General features: G+C 50.4%; 6 protein-coding genes across 6 annotated transcripts; 3 read left to right on the forward strand and 3 right to left on the reverse strand.

Moving 5' to 3' along the window:
- Positions 1 to 1,689: 1,689 nt before the first annotated feature.
- MRS44_001146 (uncharacterized protein) lies at positions 1,690 to 2,603 on the forward strand (the record flags this gene model as incomplete). Its single annotated transcript, XM_046275090.2, has 2 exons — positions 1,690 to 2,230; positions 2,284 to 2,603. The coding sequence occupies 2 exons, from the start codon at positions 1,690 to 1,692 to the stop codon at positions 2,601 to 2,603; spliced, it is 861 nt and encodes a 286-aa protein (XP_046139050.1).
- Positions 2,604 to 3,605: 1,002 nt separating this feature from the next.
- Positions 3,606 to 3,926, forward strand: MRS44_001147 (uncharacterized protein; the record flags this gene model as incomplete). Its single annotated transcript, XM_046273472.1, has 1 exon — positions 3,606 to 3,926. One exon carries the CDS (start codon positions 3,606 to 3,608, stop codon positions 3,924 to 3,926), a length of 321 nt encoding a protein of 106 aa, XP_046139051.1.
- A 2,624-nt stretch (positions 3,927 to 6,550) lies between these two features.
- MRS44_001148 (uncharacterized protein) lies at positions 6,551 to 7,740 on the forward strand (the record flags this gene model as incomplete). The annotated part of the gene is made up of 2 exons (XM_046267651.2): positions 6,551 to 7,486; positions 7,543 to 7,740. 2 exons carry the CDS (start codon positions 6,551 to 6,553, stop codon positions 7,738 to 7,740), a joined length of 1,134 nt encoding a protein of 377 aa, XP_046139052.1.
- A 142-nt stretch (positions 7,741 to 7,882) lies between these two features.
- On the reverse strand, positions 7,883 to 8,425 carry MRS44_001149 (uncharacterized protein; the record flags this gene model as incomplete). The annotated part of the gene is made up of 1 exon (XM_046273473.2): positions 7,883 to 8,425. The coding sequence occupies one exon, from the start codon at positions 8,423 to 8,425 to the stop codon at positions 7,883 to 7,885; it is 543 nt and encodes a 180-aa protein (XP_046139053.2).
- Positions 8,426 to 8,965: 540 nt separating this feature from the next.
- On the reverse strand, positions 8,966 to 10,506 carry MRS44_001150 (uncharacterized protein; the record flags this gene model as incomplete). Its single annotated transcript, XM_046270476.2, has 4 exons — positions 8,966 to 9,035; positions 9,092 to 9,287; positions 9,343 to 9,430; positions 9,487 to 10,506. 4 exons carry the CDS (start codon positions 10,504 to 10,506, stop codon positions 8,966 to 8,968), a joined length of 1,374 nt encoding a protein of 457 aa, XP_046139054.2.
- Positions 10,507 to 11,805: 1,299 nt separating this feature from the next.
- MRS44_001151 (uncharacterized protein) lies at positions 11,806 to 13,377 on the reverse strand (the record flags this gene model as incomplete). Its single annotated transcript, XM_065623576.1, has 3 exons — positions 11,806 to 12,140; positions 12,193 to 13,161; positions 13,230 to 13,377. The coding sequence occupies 3 exons, from the start codon at positions 13,375 to 13,377 to the stop codon at positions 11,806 to 11,808; spliced, it is 1,452 nt and encodes a 483-aa protein (XP_065480017.1).
- Positions 13,378 to 14,560: the final 1,183 nt, after the last annotated feature.

The raw sequence follows: 14,560 nt of genomic DNA on the forward strand, positions 1-14,560 counted from the left end.
TCAAAGTGCCACCGTGGAGGTCGCATAGAGCACTTTGGCAACTTTTGATTGGCTCCACAGTCGGCTATGCTGAGTAAGGACAGCTGCCTTGTAAGTCGCCTTCAGAGGGAGAAGAAGCTCAATAATTTCTCGCAAAGGGAAGATTGTCCCAATGCTCGATTCGAATCATGATCCCATACATCTACTATCGTGTGGTAGAGAGCCTAGGGTAGCGGTAGACTGCGAATATTGGGAATGTTTCACAACCGCCAGCCTTCCCTTTGAATGAGGGTCGCCCGACGTTAAGGACGTTTTCAACGACCTGGCATACGGGTGACATCAGGATAAGACATTGCCAAACGTCAATAGTTTGACTTTACATGCCATCCTCCCGGGAGCAGGGCGCTCTCGGGCCACCTGATCCGCCTTGTTTTCTGGCGCATTGGCCGCAGGGGCTGGTTCGGGTAAAGATGGTGCCTCTGTCGAGAGCAGAGGGAGAGACATGGTGTCTCGGCGCGGCTCAGGACCCTTCGAATTCCTGTGCTGGAGGGTCACGAGCGACATCCCAAAGGCTGATTGCAGAAAGCAAGGAGTGACTATGGGCTTAATGCGAACGACCCATCTGTCGTCATGGTCCTGATGCAGGAAAGGGAGCGGCTGGAGGCTGAAGGCATATAAAGCATCAAGTCCCATTTCAGCTTCGGAGTCACCGACAAGCACAGAAGCGGCATCAATCCAAACAAGCCACTACAATCCTCAATCTCCTCTCGAGCAATATCCCGGACAAGATGCTTTCTCTCAGGCTCTCCATCTTCCTCGCCTTTTTCTTCTGGGCCCTCGGGCTTCAGGCTGCACCAGCCATGCACAACCACAACCACCGGAGCCTACACGCTCGACACACGCATGTCCACCAACACTTGAGATCTCGCTCTTCTCACGGTGCGCCTCATGTCTTGTTTGAGCCTGCTCAAGCGCCCAGTGAAAGTGCTCGGGCAGGGGACACGAACGTACCCGAAGCCAATGACATTGAAAGAGTCCAAGGTCGCTTTGTGGATGAGAGTGTGACATTGTGAGCAATCATTAGTAAGTCATCTATTTCCAGAATACGCAAGGCTATTATTAACCCGGAAGGTAGGAAGTGTTGCGGGAGCAAAATGGGTGACGGACTGAAGAACGGGTCGGGTCAGTCGGGGGTTAATCGGGCTGATATTTGGGCGCAACTGGAACATTTACTTTGTCAATACCCTTTCTATCGATATCTATCTAGTTACAACATAATCAACTTCCCTTATGTTAATCATCCAGTGCCTTTAGAGCTTCAAGCTAGGTTGCACAGTTCATGTCACTGTGCGCACAGTCCAAATCAACGACGCGCCATGATTGGCCCAAGGCCCCAATTAAACCCGTCGGGTTGGACACGGTCTGGGGGAGCTATGATCACGTCTCCCTTTCTGGCCTGTCTCTCGTATCCCTCTCTCTCTCCCTCTCCCTCACGTCCACGTCGCCTTCTTCTACCAGACTCTGATGAACTAGGTAGCCGACTTACTCCTTGTCGCGCTTTCAACCTTCCCTTCGTTCTCTCCCAACGCTCCTTGACGCCTCGAATGTCGAATTGATCTTGCACGGCCTCACGCGACGCCCCGAACACCACCCACCAAAGCTCCCTAGCGCATCCACCCTGGTCTCGCCATCGCCCTCCCACTTCCCATCATGCCTTCTCCACGCCGAGTGCGCCTGCTGATCCTGGCGACCCTGGGAACATTCATCTTTATCCTCTTCTACACCTCTGGCTTCGACTCGCACCGCGATGCCGAGGCATATGGCAACCAGGAATTTATCAAGAAGACGCAGCATGCAATGGGCGGGAACTCGCCGCCTGGGCAAGCCGTGGTAGACTCTCAAACGGGGCAAAAGGCCGGGCACATACCCGCTGATAAGGATGGGGATGGCGATGTTGACGAGGACGACAAGGAGATGGCCGTCCAGATGCAGGAGCGCCTAAAGGCAGCCGAGCTGGAGGCCAAGGACAAGGCCAACGAGAAGGGTGGACTGCGACCCGATCCCCCGCGCAACGTTGTCGGTGTTGGAAGCTCAGCAGAAGGTCAGGACAAGGACAAGGTCGCCAAACCTGCCAGCGGGGGCAAAGATGTTGTTGGTGCTTCCAAGGAGAAGCAGCCCCAGGCCGAGACCAAGACCAAGGAGCAGCTTGAGGCGCGAGATGAGCTCGATTCTATCCTCAAGAAGTCGCCTGGTAAGTGGATCTTGGATATAACAACGGCTTGGGCTTGACTAACTGCCACCTAGTGATCATCTTTTCCAAGTCTTATTGCCCCTACTCGAAGAGAGCCAAGGGCCTTTTGCTCGAGAAATACGCCATCACACCTGAGCCGTACGTGGTTGAGCTTGACGAGCACCCTCAGGGTCAAGCTCTGCAAGACCAGCTGCTCGAGACTACAGGACGAAGGACCGTTCCCAACATCATGGTCAACGGTGTGAGCCTCGGAGGCGCTGATGACATTGTCGAGATGGATAATGCGAACAAGCTGGTGGCCAAGATTGTTGACCTCGGAAACAAGCGGGTAGAGGTTTCTGAACGGTTCGTCAAGGGCGGAGCAGCACACTAAGGTAATCAGCATTTCTCGTTTGTCTTGTTTTACGGCCTGTGCAATCTTATTGGGCACCCGCACGACGATATACCGTGGGTTCGAATTGGATTGGGCTTGGAGGTATGGCTGGGAGTTTCGGCGTCTGGGTCTATCACTGCTATATTATAGGGCGAATCATGGTGCTGGGCTGTGGATCTTGATGATAGCCGGTCCTCGAGTTGGCGCTGGAAAGCGTTGGCCAAGATGATGTATTTTATAGCCCAACTAATGAACAAGTTTATGTATCCTTGAGAGCAAGCTGCTGATCGTCGTTTTGTACCACGGCACTGGTAGTGCCGGTGGGCGAAACGTGAATAGGCTTAAATCCTTAGCTTAGCAGGTCCACTTGGAAGTCTTTGCGAATCATATTCGGTTATCCTGGCTACTCCCTATCTGGGTAGTAATTGGGTGCAGCAGTTGGGTTCCTTTCCAGTTCGGTTGGGGAGGGTTGCATCGAGTGCGGCTGGTTATCAATGGCTTCACTGGTGCATGAGTGCATTATCAGTTAGAGCCAGGGACAGTGTCAACAACACACAGCGTATACTGGCGTTGGCAATCGCCAAGATGGATGCGTCCCTGAACAACATGCGATACCCGTCTTGGCCTCTTGGCCTGTTGAAGGCTTCAATATGGTTACACACAAAGAGTGATAAAGATGGATATCAGGTCATTTCACGCAGGGCTGAAGATGTGGTGGGATTGCGCTATGAGCACCTCAGCCAGCGCGCGGGGTACTAACTTGGTCAAAACACTCTAGACCCTTGCTCTCTTAAGTGCAGGAGGTACAGTAGGTAGGTACCTCTACCTCCTTCCCGAGAGGACGGGCATACAAAAAGCGCGGCGCCACCTTCCCACCCCCCGTGTTTCCCTCAACAACGACATTGATTAATATCACGCACTCAAGATCTGAATCTCCATCATCAACATCGCAAGTGACCCTCGATCATTGTTCATTGCACAAGTCATCTCCCACAAGAAATCATGGATCATCGTCCCTCCACAAGCTCCGACGCCGCCTCCACCCTCTCGGGCTCGACCGTCTTCTCCACCTCCAAGGACGCACAGCCGACACCGCCAGCAAAGGTCGAAGCCATCACCGAGACCTTGGCCAAGAATGAGCTGCCAAATGACCCCGTCCAGAAGCAGCGGCGAGGCATGCGACAGCGCGTCCGCGACGTGGTGGCAGACCTCGGCCGCCCGCCCACCGCGAGGAGCGACGCCATGGAGGGGAGGCCTACGCCTAACCACGTCGACGTCGGGCCTGCGCCTCGTACGGCCCTTATGGGCTCAACGACTGTTTGAAATTGCTTTGGGAGTCAAGGGTGGAAAATGGGAAGAGAGAAAGAGAGAGATACCTGTGTTTTGGATGGCGTTATTTCTGTTTTGTGTGCTGGAATTGGAATATGTTTGTTGGCTATCTGCTGGGTTATCTGGGAGGAAACTGCAAGCGAAAGGATGGATCAAGTTTTATGGAAGCCAACAAGTCGAACGTCTAATAATACCTTCTTTTACGTATTATTCTGTCGGAAAGTAACCACTAGGCCAAAAAGCATGGCGCGCCACTTTAGTTAGTGGTGCTTCCCTTATTGCCTACTATGCTGCCAATTCAACATATTCATCTCTGGTTATATATCTATGAAAATGCGCATGTTAAGTCAGATGACCGGGAACCCGCTACCCCCCGCTTTTCCCTTTAATACTATAACCCTTATTAAGCTAATTACTTATATAATAATTTTTATATTAAATTAAAATACCTAAATATATAAGTAAAAACCTTAATAAGGTAATTTAAAAGGTTAAAAATAAAAATTAATTATTAAAGTAGCTAATTAGTACTTAGTTCCTTAATCTTCCCTCTAGGATTAACTTACTAGAAAAGAGCTAAAAGGGAGGGCTTATAAGAGCTAATAGTAACTCTTTTATACTCTTAAAAGAAGATTTATAATTAGCTAAGAGTTTAAGATACTTTAGAAATTATATTAATATATTTCTAAATTAGGTAATTAATATAATATATACTTAAGGCTTAAAAAGACTTAAGGCTATTTAGTAAATATTAAATTAAAAGGTTTATAGGTTATAATTAATAAATTAAAATACTTTATATAACTTAAATTAAAACTAAGTAAATTAGAAACTTAAAAGTAATTATTATTTAGTCTTAGTTTAATTAATTAAAGAACCTAAAGGTTATTATTATTTAATATTATTATTATTAAAATATAAATAAAATTAATATTTTCTAAGGAGTTAGGCTTAATAGCCTAGTAACTAGCTAATTAAAGAAAAAAATAATTAAAAAAGACTATAAGTTATATAATTAAGTTATTATTACTAAGTATATAAGTATAAATAACTAAACCTTTTCCCTTTTAATTATTTTTAAAAGTTAAGAGCTTTAATAATAATAGTTTTTAGAATTTTTTCTTTTTAAATAATTAATTTTTTATAATATCTCTAAAGAGCTAGACTAATAATATAATTAGCTATAAATAGCTTAAAAAGGTCTTTATTTTATATATTAGGCTAAAAGAAATTAATAAAAAAAGCTTTTTTTTCTTAAATAAGTATAATAATTACTTATTTAAGGCTTTTATTTTTAATTACTTTAAAGTAAATATATATCCTTATTACTTATTAATATATATATTATATATCCTTTAGCTTTTTAACTTATTATATTTTAATATTTTTAAGGAAAATTATTAAAATAAGCTCTCTTTTATAGCCTTATTAATTAAAGAAGGCCTAATAATAAAGGTAATCTTCTTTTAATATTATTATAAAGCTTAGGTCGCTATATTTATAAACGCTAATATTAAGAGTAGCTAGCAAGGATTAAGCCTATAGCTAATTAATATTTAAAAGCCTCTCTTAAGTCTATATATAATATTAGATAAAAAAGAGGTTTAAGTTATTAAAGAAAATAACTTAATACTATAAGTAGCTAATTAAGAGCCTAAATTATCTCTTTTTTATATATCTAAGTAGACTAAAGATATAATTAACCTTATGAGGGCTATCTTTTATATTAAGAAATTAACCTTAACTAAGAGGCTTTTTTACTATATAATTAATAAGAGGCTAAGAGAGAGACTCTTAAAAGGGTAATAAAATTAGATTAAGCTAACTAATTAAAAGCTTATATAAGCTAATTATATATTATAAAGATATAAAAGGTTATGAAACCGCCTTATTAAGCTATATATAAGATAAAAAAGCTATATATAATAAGAGTTAATATAATAAGAATAAAAAAAAGAGGCATATTAATAAGCTAATTACCTTATTATTTAATCTATTTATATTGCTAATTTACTTAAATTAGCTAATTATTAGCTCTTTTTATTATAATATAAGTAATTATTATAATTATAGTCCTTAGTATTATAGCTTAAAGTGGGGCTAGCGAGTTCCCAGGGTGGCGAGTTCCCGGTCATCTGACTTATACGACATGGTGGCAAATGCCGCGGATCATTTTACCAGTTTCAACCCTTGATCAAGAAAGCAAAATTACATCAGCATCAGCCTCATATGGAACTACCCAACGCCCTTTGACATAATCAATGGCTCCAGATCCAACTACAGCTTCCAAAACATGTGCAGGACCCGACCGAGTTGAACCAACATGCCTCGCCTTCGCCCCATTAAAAACGTCAAGGTTCAGTTGCCTCTTTCGGCTTTGCAGGAGTTCCACGGAGCTTGGTCATGACAAATCCTGGCCCCTCACGCCACCTCGCGACATACACGCGAACACTCGTTATAGTAGGTTCAGAGTTGATCGCACTGATGAATCGAGAGTATTTAAGGGAATGCCTTTTCCTAGTAAATGTTTAGATGATAGATAATACAGAGCCAGTCTTGAAGGTCAACTGCCCTACACACATCATACCAAAACTTGAACCCCACCCCTTATAAACGCCATGTCGTCTTTTTCTATCCCATCAACTCAACAAGCTGTTGTCCTTCCGGCAAAGCGAACACCTCTGAGCTCCCTCACCGTCCCTGTCTACCCTCCAGCACCTGGTGAAGTCCTCGTCCGCGTTCACTGGACAGCCTCCACACCCCTTGACCTCCACCGAGCAGATGGCGGTCTCCTCATCCCCGAATATCCAGCCCTCATGGGCAATGGCGGCGCTGCAGGCATTGTCGTCGCTGTTGGTGAAGGAGGGGATCTCAAGGGGTTAAAGGTCGGGGACCGAGTGAGTGCTTTTGCTTTCCACGGCGGCAAGGAGTCCAACCACCAGGAGTACATCACCATCCCTGCGTACCTGGCCTCCAAAATCCCAGAGAATCTATCCTTTGAGGAGGCTGTGACGGTACCCGTCAACCTCGTCACTGTGTTCCATTCAGCGACTGCGGACCTCAATCTCGAGCTGCCGTGGCCTATCCCGGAGGGTTACACACCCAAGAAGGCCGATGAGCCCATCCTCATCTGGGGAGCTGCCAGCAGTGTGGGCATCTTTGCCGTACAGGTCTTCCACCATTGGGGCTACAAGAACATCCTCGCCGTCGCAAGTGGCAAGCACCATGAGTACCTGCGCGGGATTGGCGCAACCCAATGCTTCGACTACCGCAAGGACGATGTCGTGGACCAGATTCTCGAGTATGCTGGCGACCGCTCCGAGCCCAAGCTGCCCTACATCCTAGACTGCATCGGTTCCCTCGACGGCACCCTCAAGCCCCTGACAAAGATTGCGCAACGCGGCAGTATCGTGGCCGTAATGCTTCCAGTCATTCTCAAGGACGCCACCGTGGAAGAGGAGCCCGAGTATGAGATGGATGCATCCAAGGTTCTCGTCGGAGAATGGGCCGAGGGCGTTAATGTCCGTGGAGTGCGCACCCATTTCTACCTTTCTGTAAGTCAACACTCATACAACTTGATACACGGAGAATGCGAGGCTAATAGTAGTAGAATGAGTTTTTCAAGGAGAAGATGCAGCCTGAGATTATCCCTGCACTTCTGAAGAACGGTGCAGTGTCTCCGAACAGGTACCGCGTTGTCGAGGGGGCGACGGCTGTCGAGAGGGCCCAGAAGGCAGTCGACATTTTGAGGAACAAGGAGGTCAGTGGTGAGAAGCTTGTTTGGAGGATCGCAGGCACGGATGATTAATAAGCGAGGATGCATGGGTAGAGAGAACATGATGCTTTGATTGCATGACTCTTTGAACTGCTGGCTGAGCTAGTTGTAGCGCTGCATCTCGATACCAAACACGATGAGTGATTCGTCAAAAGTCCAACAAGAGAATGATGATCTAGAGCTCATTCGCTCCTTTGCTAGCACCGAAAATACACGGTAGCTTAAACGACCTCTGCTTCCACAGCATGTTCCAATCCCGCTTCTCCCGAAGAGCCTCGAAATCCGCCTTGGCACCAGCATCCCCCCGAGCTGCCGCTTCTGGTTTGAAAAAGGCAAGGCCGGCTTCACACTTTCGAACGAGAAGTTGCATGAGCCAGACAGCAATTAGGACCAAGTGGATGAACGAGTCCAATACAACAACGTGTCGAAGAGGACCAATCCAGGGGTCCAGGTCGACTTCAAAGACCCAGCAAAGCGACCGCAGGACCCTCAACCATGTGACTGCGGAGAAAAGGGTGCGGGCAAGCTGTGTCCGGGGCTCATAGGGAAAAGGGTAGTAGGGTCCGGAGCCGGTGGTGCTAGGCGTCGTCTGGTGAGAGGCCTTGTCTGACTGTGGTTGGTTGGGCTCTTGATCAGGCATTTGCGCATCGTTTTCGGGATTCGAGTACTGGAACTCGGGAAATGAGGTATGGATTTCCTTGGAGTGTGCGTTGTCCATGTTGAATAGCTGTGATTCTGGCTAAGATGTGGTCGCAATGATGGCGAGTGTCCTCAGTGATAGTAAACAGATGCTGAATGGGAAAAGTTGTATGAAAGTGGAAGAGAGAAAAAGAGAAGAGGGAAGAAGGAGGAATAATAGCCCTGGATAGCCCTGGAGGTAGATTGCGCATCGTGCCTTCCCTTCTTGCATTGTTTTGCGTCGTCCCGGCCGCACCTTCCATAGACTTTTGGTGACCCAATTCTCGTGCCTCAACAAGCTTGACCGGGAGGATCAAGGTTCTCACATGTTCCATGAAGAAAATGTAGTCAACGCCGTGATAGTTTGCGTAATGCAGATGCAGTTCTTGTTGAACAGGACCACAGTTAAATACTCGAATCTATTAAAGTCAGATTGTGTCAATAATATCCCTTGGACCTCGTCCCTCATGAGGCTCTCTATACCGTCGTTACTAAAATCAGTTATCCCGTCAACTCCAGGTCTCTCGAACCAATTTAATCCCGTCAACTCCTTAAACCTAAACCCAGATCAAACTCGTGCTCAAACGGCCACAGAAATGTTTGAAATGTTCCCATGCATAAAGTTATCGATGGCGTCGGGTCCCATTTGCCTGCATCACGGTCAGAATCATACACACACTCCTCAACGCTTCTTGGCAAAACTCACGCAGTCAGCATCAGCCTCGTAAAGTCATCCACGTCCCCGGGCTGCGCATGCAGCCACACGTCTCTAAAGTCCATGTTTGCCACGCGGAACTGCGGCTTGGTCTGCCACGCCCGGAAAAAGTTCATGGACGAGTCGGCCTCCCAGAGGTACTTGGATGCTGTAAAGGCAAAGGGGGACTCGAAGATTCTGTATGGTGCTGCAGAGGTGTTAGATGCATACTGGATGAAGGGCGTGGTAGTCTAATCACTTACGTTCTTGAGACTTCAGGATATATGTCACACACAAGTAAGAGTAGCCCATCATGAGGCTTCGGCGTATACTTTCGAGAAGCATCCAACCCTGCATCGGCAACGTCAGCAAGCAAGCTTCACGCCACATGCATTTACTGTACTCACCTCCCACGACGACGGCGGCTTTTCCCTAGAATAGGAAGAAATCGAATCGTCCTTGCCCTCGAGCTCAGCCCTCAGCTCCTCCAACGCACCCAGCCACGCCAGGCACTGCGGCGCCTCTCGCTCGCTCGCCGCCCGCAGCGTAATGTCGCCGTCAAACATGCGGATCGAGTCGAGCACCACCAGAGCCTGCACACGAGCCAGCTTCTCCAGGGGTGTCGACGCCCGCTCGCCTTCGAGGTGGATGTCCTTGGCCACGTCCGTCACGAGCTTGTACACCCAAGCCTTGTTCTCGGGCGTGCGTGCTGCGTATGCTGACGCTGCTGAAAAGGCCGCTATCATGGTCCGCGGGAGGCTTGAGCCGTAGAGTCGTGGGTGGATAAACGGCAGCGTGCGCGTACGAGCAAAGTCTTGGTATAGATGGCTCACCGCGTCCACGACAAAGCCTATCCGGGTGCGCTTATCGTGCACGTCGAGGGGGTTAAAGTCTGTCATGCAGTGCTGGGCCTGCTCCAGAAGCGACATGTCCCTCAACACGAGGGGCGCCGGCACCGGTGGAATATCCATCTTGCTGCTGCCATAGTCGCCGAGGTTCCACAGCTCGGACCCGGCCGTCGAGTCGTTGGCCATGAGATGGTCGATGATGGAAAAGTCGAGGGGAGAGTCGAGCTGGATAGAAGAAACGTTTGTGCCCAGGCTTTCGGGCGTCGTCGTCGCTGTGCTTGCGCTCGCACTTGATGCTCCTAGGTTGTTGTTGATATCAAAGCCCATATCAAAGTCGGGCACCTCGTTTGACAGGTTGCTGGCTGCTGTCGCCCCGCCTCCGATATCCTCGTCGTGAAAGCTCGCCCCCGGTGGCAACCTCTGATACACACAGTCCAAGCCCTTGGCCGCGCAGCGTGTGCACCGCGGAATCTTCTTGTCGCACTTGCGCTTTCCTCTAACGCAGGCGTTGCAGCTCTTTTGTCTCGATGCTGCAGCGCGGTCCATCTTCCGCATCGCGAGCGGACTGAAAGAGTCCATCTTTTTTCTTCTTGTTCAAAGAGAGCAGCGCCTCTTATGTGCAGTAGTAGGGCGGTGACTGTGACCAGGTTCTCTTCCAACCAAGAGTGTCCAAGAGTCGGAGTTCTCAACGGCGTCGGAGCATGCGGGACCTGCTTCAATAAGAAGGAGCCAAGTTGGCGGACTTTGATGCAAGCAGTAAGCACACGGGCCGGCCCCAATGTTGCCCCGAACCCATCATGTCTCCGGCCGAATCGGACGAAAAACCTCCGCCCGCAAACTCCGCAACTCCGCAACTCCGCCGTCGCTCACCCCGACCCGAATGTGCATTCTCGCTCCCCCGGAGCAGTCTGGAGACATCCGTTGTGTAAGTTGGCATTAGCGCCGTGTCAATTGTGAGCTGTCAAATCCTTTCACGATACGCTACCTACAAATCTTATCGGATCCTTCCTGGTGGAATACCTATAAATACATACGTCATCACGACATGCGACGTCTCGCCTTTGCTTTCGTCTCACGATCCACCACCACAAGAAAAGAACGGAGCCTTCTGGAGCACTGTAACTCTTAATCACGTCTTATTGAATTCTTGTCTCCTGCGGATTAATCCCTTTCCGAGGCAGAGACACCGACGCCGCACAGCAAGCCCCTTTCCCAGTCATCCCCAATCATCCCATCCCATCCCATCCCCATTCAAACCAGCTTGGACCGACTACTCGGTCCCCTTTAAACATCCATGACCTTCCTTACCTTCTTTAAAATGGGTATATACGCCCTGCAACACCCCCGCGCCACCCCAATCTCACCTCCCGCCCGTCACCCTTCTTAACCAGATGTCCGAACATTTCCCTTCCGGCCAACCCCATTGTACCCGTACGCGATTAATGGCCTCCCTTTCCCGAATGAGCAACAAATAAAACTCCCAACAACCTCGTCTGTTGCCGAGGTGGTAGATGTAGAAATAAGACTAAAAATGACTGGACAGGGCATCGACAAAATGACACAAAAAAAGGTAAGGTCCACAGTCCGTTTGCCGTGAGACACTGGCCGAGAGCAGTGCCGGCCAGAGAGCAGACAAAATAAGGAGAAATCTAATAGCACAGTGAGCTCGAGGCTCCGGGCGTCGGTGACGATGGCGGCAGCGGTTGTGACCGAGTCCAGCGATGGATCCCTGTGCCGCATCTCGCGTGGGTATCTGGTGCCCAAGTATCATAACTTTTTCACCGTCATTCATTCGTTAAGTGGCTGACAAAATAAAATGGTGCACATCGTGTGTCGACATGGGTGGTTTATCAGCCAAGTGCAGTGCAGTCACTTGGCTCAGTACCTCTCCTGGCGGTAACCGTTGACACGGGGGGTATCGTACTGAACGCCCGTCATCGAGTCTGGTCCGTTGTTGAGCGAACGGATAGGCGGCAGCTCCGGCCGTGTCGAACCGGCGTAGGGGTCAGAAGGGTATGGTCCAGAGTGAGGTGCCGCCGGCGGAGGTGGAGGAGGGTGACCCGAGGATGAGTTGATATCTCCCCGTAGCTGCACTCCCTCCATCCGCAGAGCGTTGAGTTCTCGACGTAGAATCTCGTTGTCTGCCATTGCTGTGTTGTAGTGCGACTGCAAAAGTCGGTTGTGATCGTTGAGTCTCTGGTGTTCGGCGATGGCTGTCTCGGTATTAGCACGCCTTCCCTGAAAGCCGGCAGACAAGATACTCACCCTTTGTCAAGATTTCCCACTTGGATGCTTTGGAGCCGCGCTCCTGTGGCATTAGATCCCGGAGCTGATCGAACAGCTCCTTCATTTCCGTCCTCCTCTTTCGTTCTGCCAGCTTGTGGCTGACTCTGAGCTCAGGGGTTCTGCTGTAGGGCTGGGAGCCGGTGGGTCCATTGCCTTCCTCTGCTTGGAGATCGCTCAGTTGCTTGTGCTGCATCGAGTGGTGGTGGACTGGCAGGAAATCCGAGGCGTTGGACATGCGTGAGAACTCGCCCTCATTCAATCGTCGCTGGCCGGGCGGTAGGCGCGACTCGGTCGTGAATTGGCTGCTGGCGACCGACTCGGTGATGCTGCTACGCCTTGAATCATTGTACGGGGGAGCGCCGACACGTTGGATTTCTTCCTCTGGGAAAGCCCAGGCTTGACCTTTGGTAGGCTCTGCCGCTCGGGCGATGTGCCCTGTCGCGGGACCAGTAATCGCGGGTGCAGTCTTGATCGTCTTGGGCTCGGGGTTTCGCTCTGCGCTGGGCTGGTAACCGTTTGAGATGCGATGAACGGAAAGGTGATGCGGGTTCCGCTGCGTGTGAAGGGTATTCTGGATGGATGTAGTCGAAGGGTTGTTGGATGTATAGGGCGAATTGCCAAGTCGCATGTCACTGAAGCCTTGGTTAATGCGGCTATCCACGCTCTCCCGCCGCAGACCACTCATTCCCGGAGCCAGCGTCTCGCCCATCACAGGGCCAGTTCCGTTGGACTCGATCGAGGTGGGCCGGTCCCGACGCGGATCGAGGTTGCCAGGTGTGCTGGGGGATACCATGGCAGCGACGCTCATGTTGGTCGTCGAGGGCGATACGAGCGCATGAGGAACCATGTTGGAGGCGATCGGCGACGGGGTTTTGTCTTGCGATGACGATTGATAGCCAGAGCCGCTTGGGCTCAGGCCGTTGACGTTGAAGGAGGCTGCAGATGTGTCTAGACGAGTCGGGTCAGTAAAGGAGCTGGGCCATTGGCGCAAACAACGACGAGCAGCGTACGCTTACTGGAGGCGTCTGCATTCGAGTAGAAGCCCGAATCTCGCATATGCGGAGGGCCGTTAGGAGCGGAAGCTGATGCGTGCTCGCTGTTAAGGATGTTGGTGAGTCCAGCTGACTTGGGAGCCGGTGCGCGTTGCTGGCTATGGGCATCCATGGCTGGCCAAGATTGAGGACGGGAATAACAAGGCCAACGCCAGCTTGGAATGAATACGGCAGGGCGATACTCAGACGGGTCGCGTGGAGGACAGGGTCAATCCGGTCGCCAGAAAAGCCAAGGGTTGTCTCCTGAATAAAATGGGGGGATCGGTTCGTCGCAGCCACGGCGAGACCGAGGCCGTACGGAGGAGGCGAGTAGGTAGCGGCGGTGCAGCGAGGCGATTGTCGAGAGCTGAGAACTGGTATTCGGGGAGAGGAGCGCGACAGGGCGGTGATTTAAGATGAGAGCCAGGCGTATCAGCGCAAGAGCCCCAGGACAGGGTCGAAATACGATGATGGTGACAGCAGCCGGCGAAAGGATGCGTGGTAGTAATGGCGGATTGTGAAGAAAGGAAAAGGAAAATTGCACACGAGACGGACCCTAGTGAAGGTGACGGAGGCGGGCGAGGAAGGGGAGGAGGAGGAGAAGGACTTGAGCATGGGTGTGGGTGTGACTTGTGGGAGAACGTGAGAAAAGAGCCACCTAGAGAGAGGGAGAGTGCGCGAGTGAGCGAGTGGTTGGGAGGGGTCTTGCTTGGTCTTGGGCCACCCGCAGAGAGAAGAGATGGGGAGGGATGGGATGGGATGGATCGAGGATGGGCAGGACAGGACAGGACGGGACTGATGAATGACAGAGAGACTCGGGAGAGACATGCGTGTGGTACCTGAGAGCAGCGACCATGGCGGTATCGTTAATGTCCCATCCTTTGAGCGCACAGCAAACGACCTGCGCTGGCTGCCAGTGCGCGATACCAAAACCCCAGTGGAAGCCGCAGGGGAGCTAGGGCCTGTGCAGCGGGCGGCCGCGGTCAGCTAGACTCCCCAGTGGACTCTGTCCTCAGCAACTGGGCGCCCCGTCCATCTCCTCTCCAGCAAGTGCGGCAGGTAAGGTGAGGTGAAGTGCCTCGCTGCGCTGTGCTGTGCTGTGCTCAATGTGTACCCCCTGTGCCCAGTACTCGAGGTACCTGTGATAGCGTGGCCAAGTACAGCATCACTTCAGGTTCCCGCCCATGCCGTGCCCGGGGGGCGGTCCCTGCTGGTCATGGTGCACTCGAATGCGTGGTCCGCGCGCGTGGACTCGCAGCCACAAGTACCTGGGGTCGACAAGCAACCGCTACTGGCGCGAGAAACCTTCAGCTAAA

Source organism: Fusarium solani (genome assembly GCF_023522795.1).
Source record: "Fusarium solani strain SB1 chromosome Unknown bctg00000000, whole genome shotgun sequence".
Taxonomy (NCBI): domain Eukaryota; kingdom Fungi; phylum Ascomycota; class Sordariomycetes; order Hypocreales; family Nectriaceae; genus Fusarium; species Fusarium solani.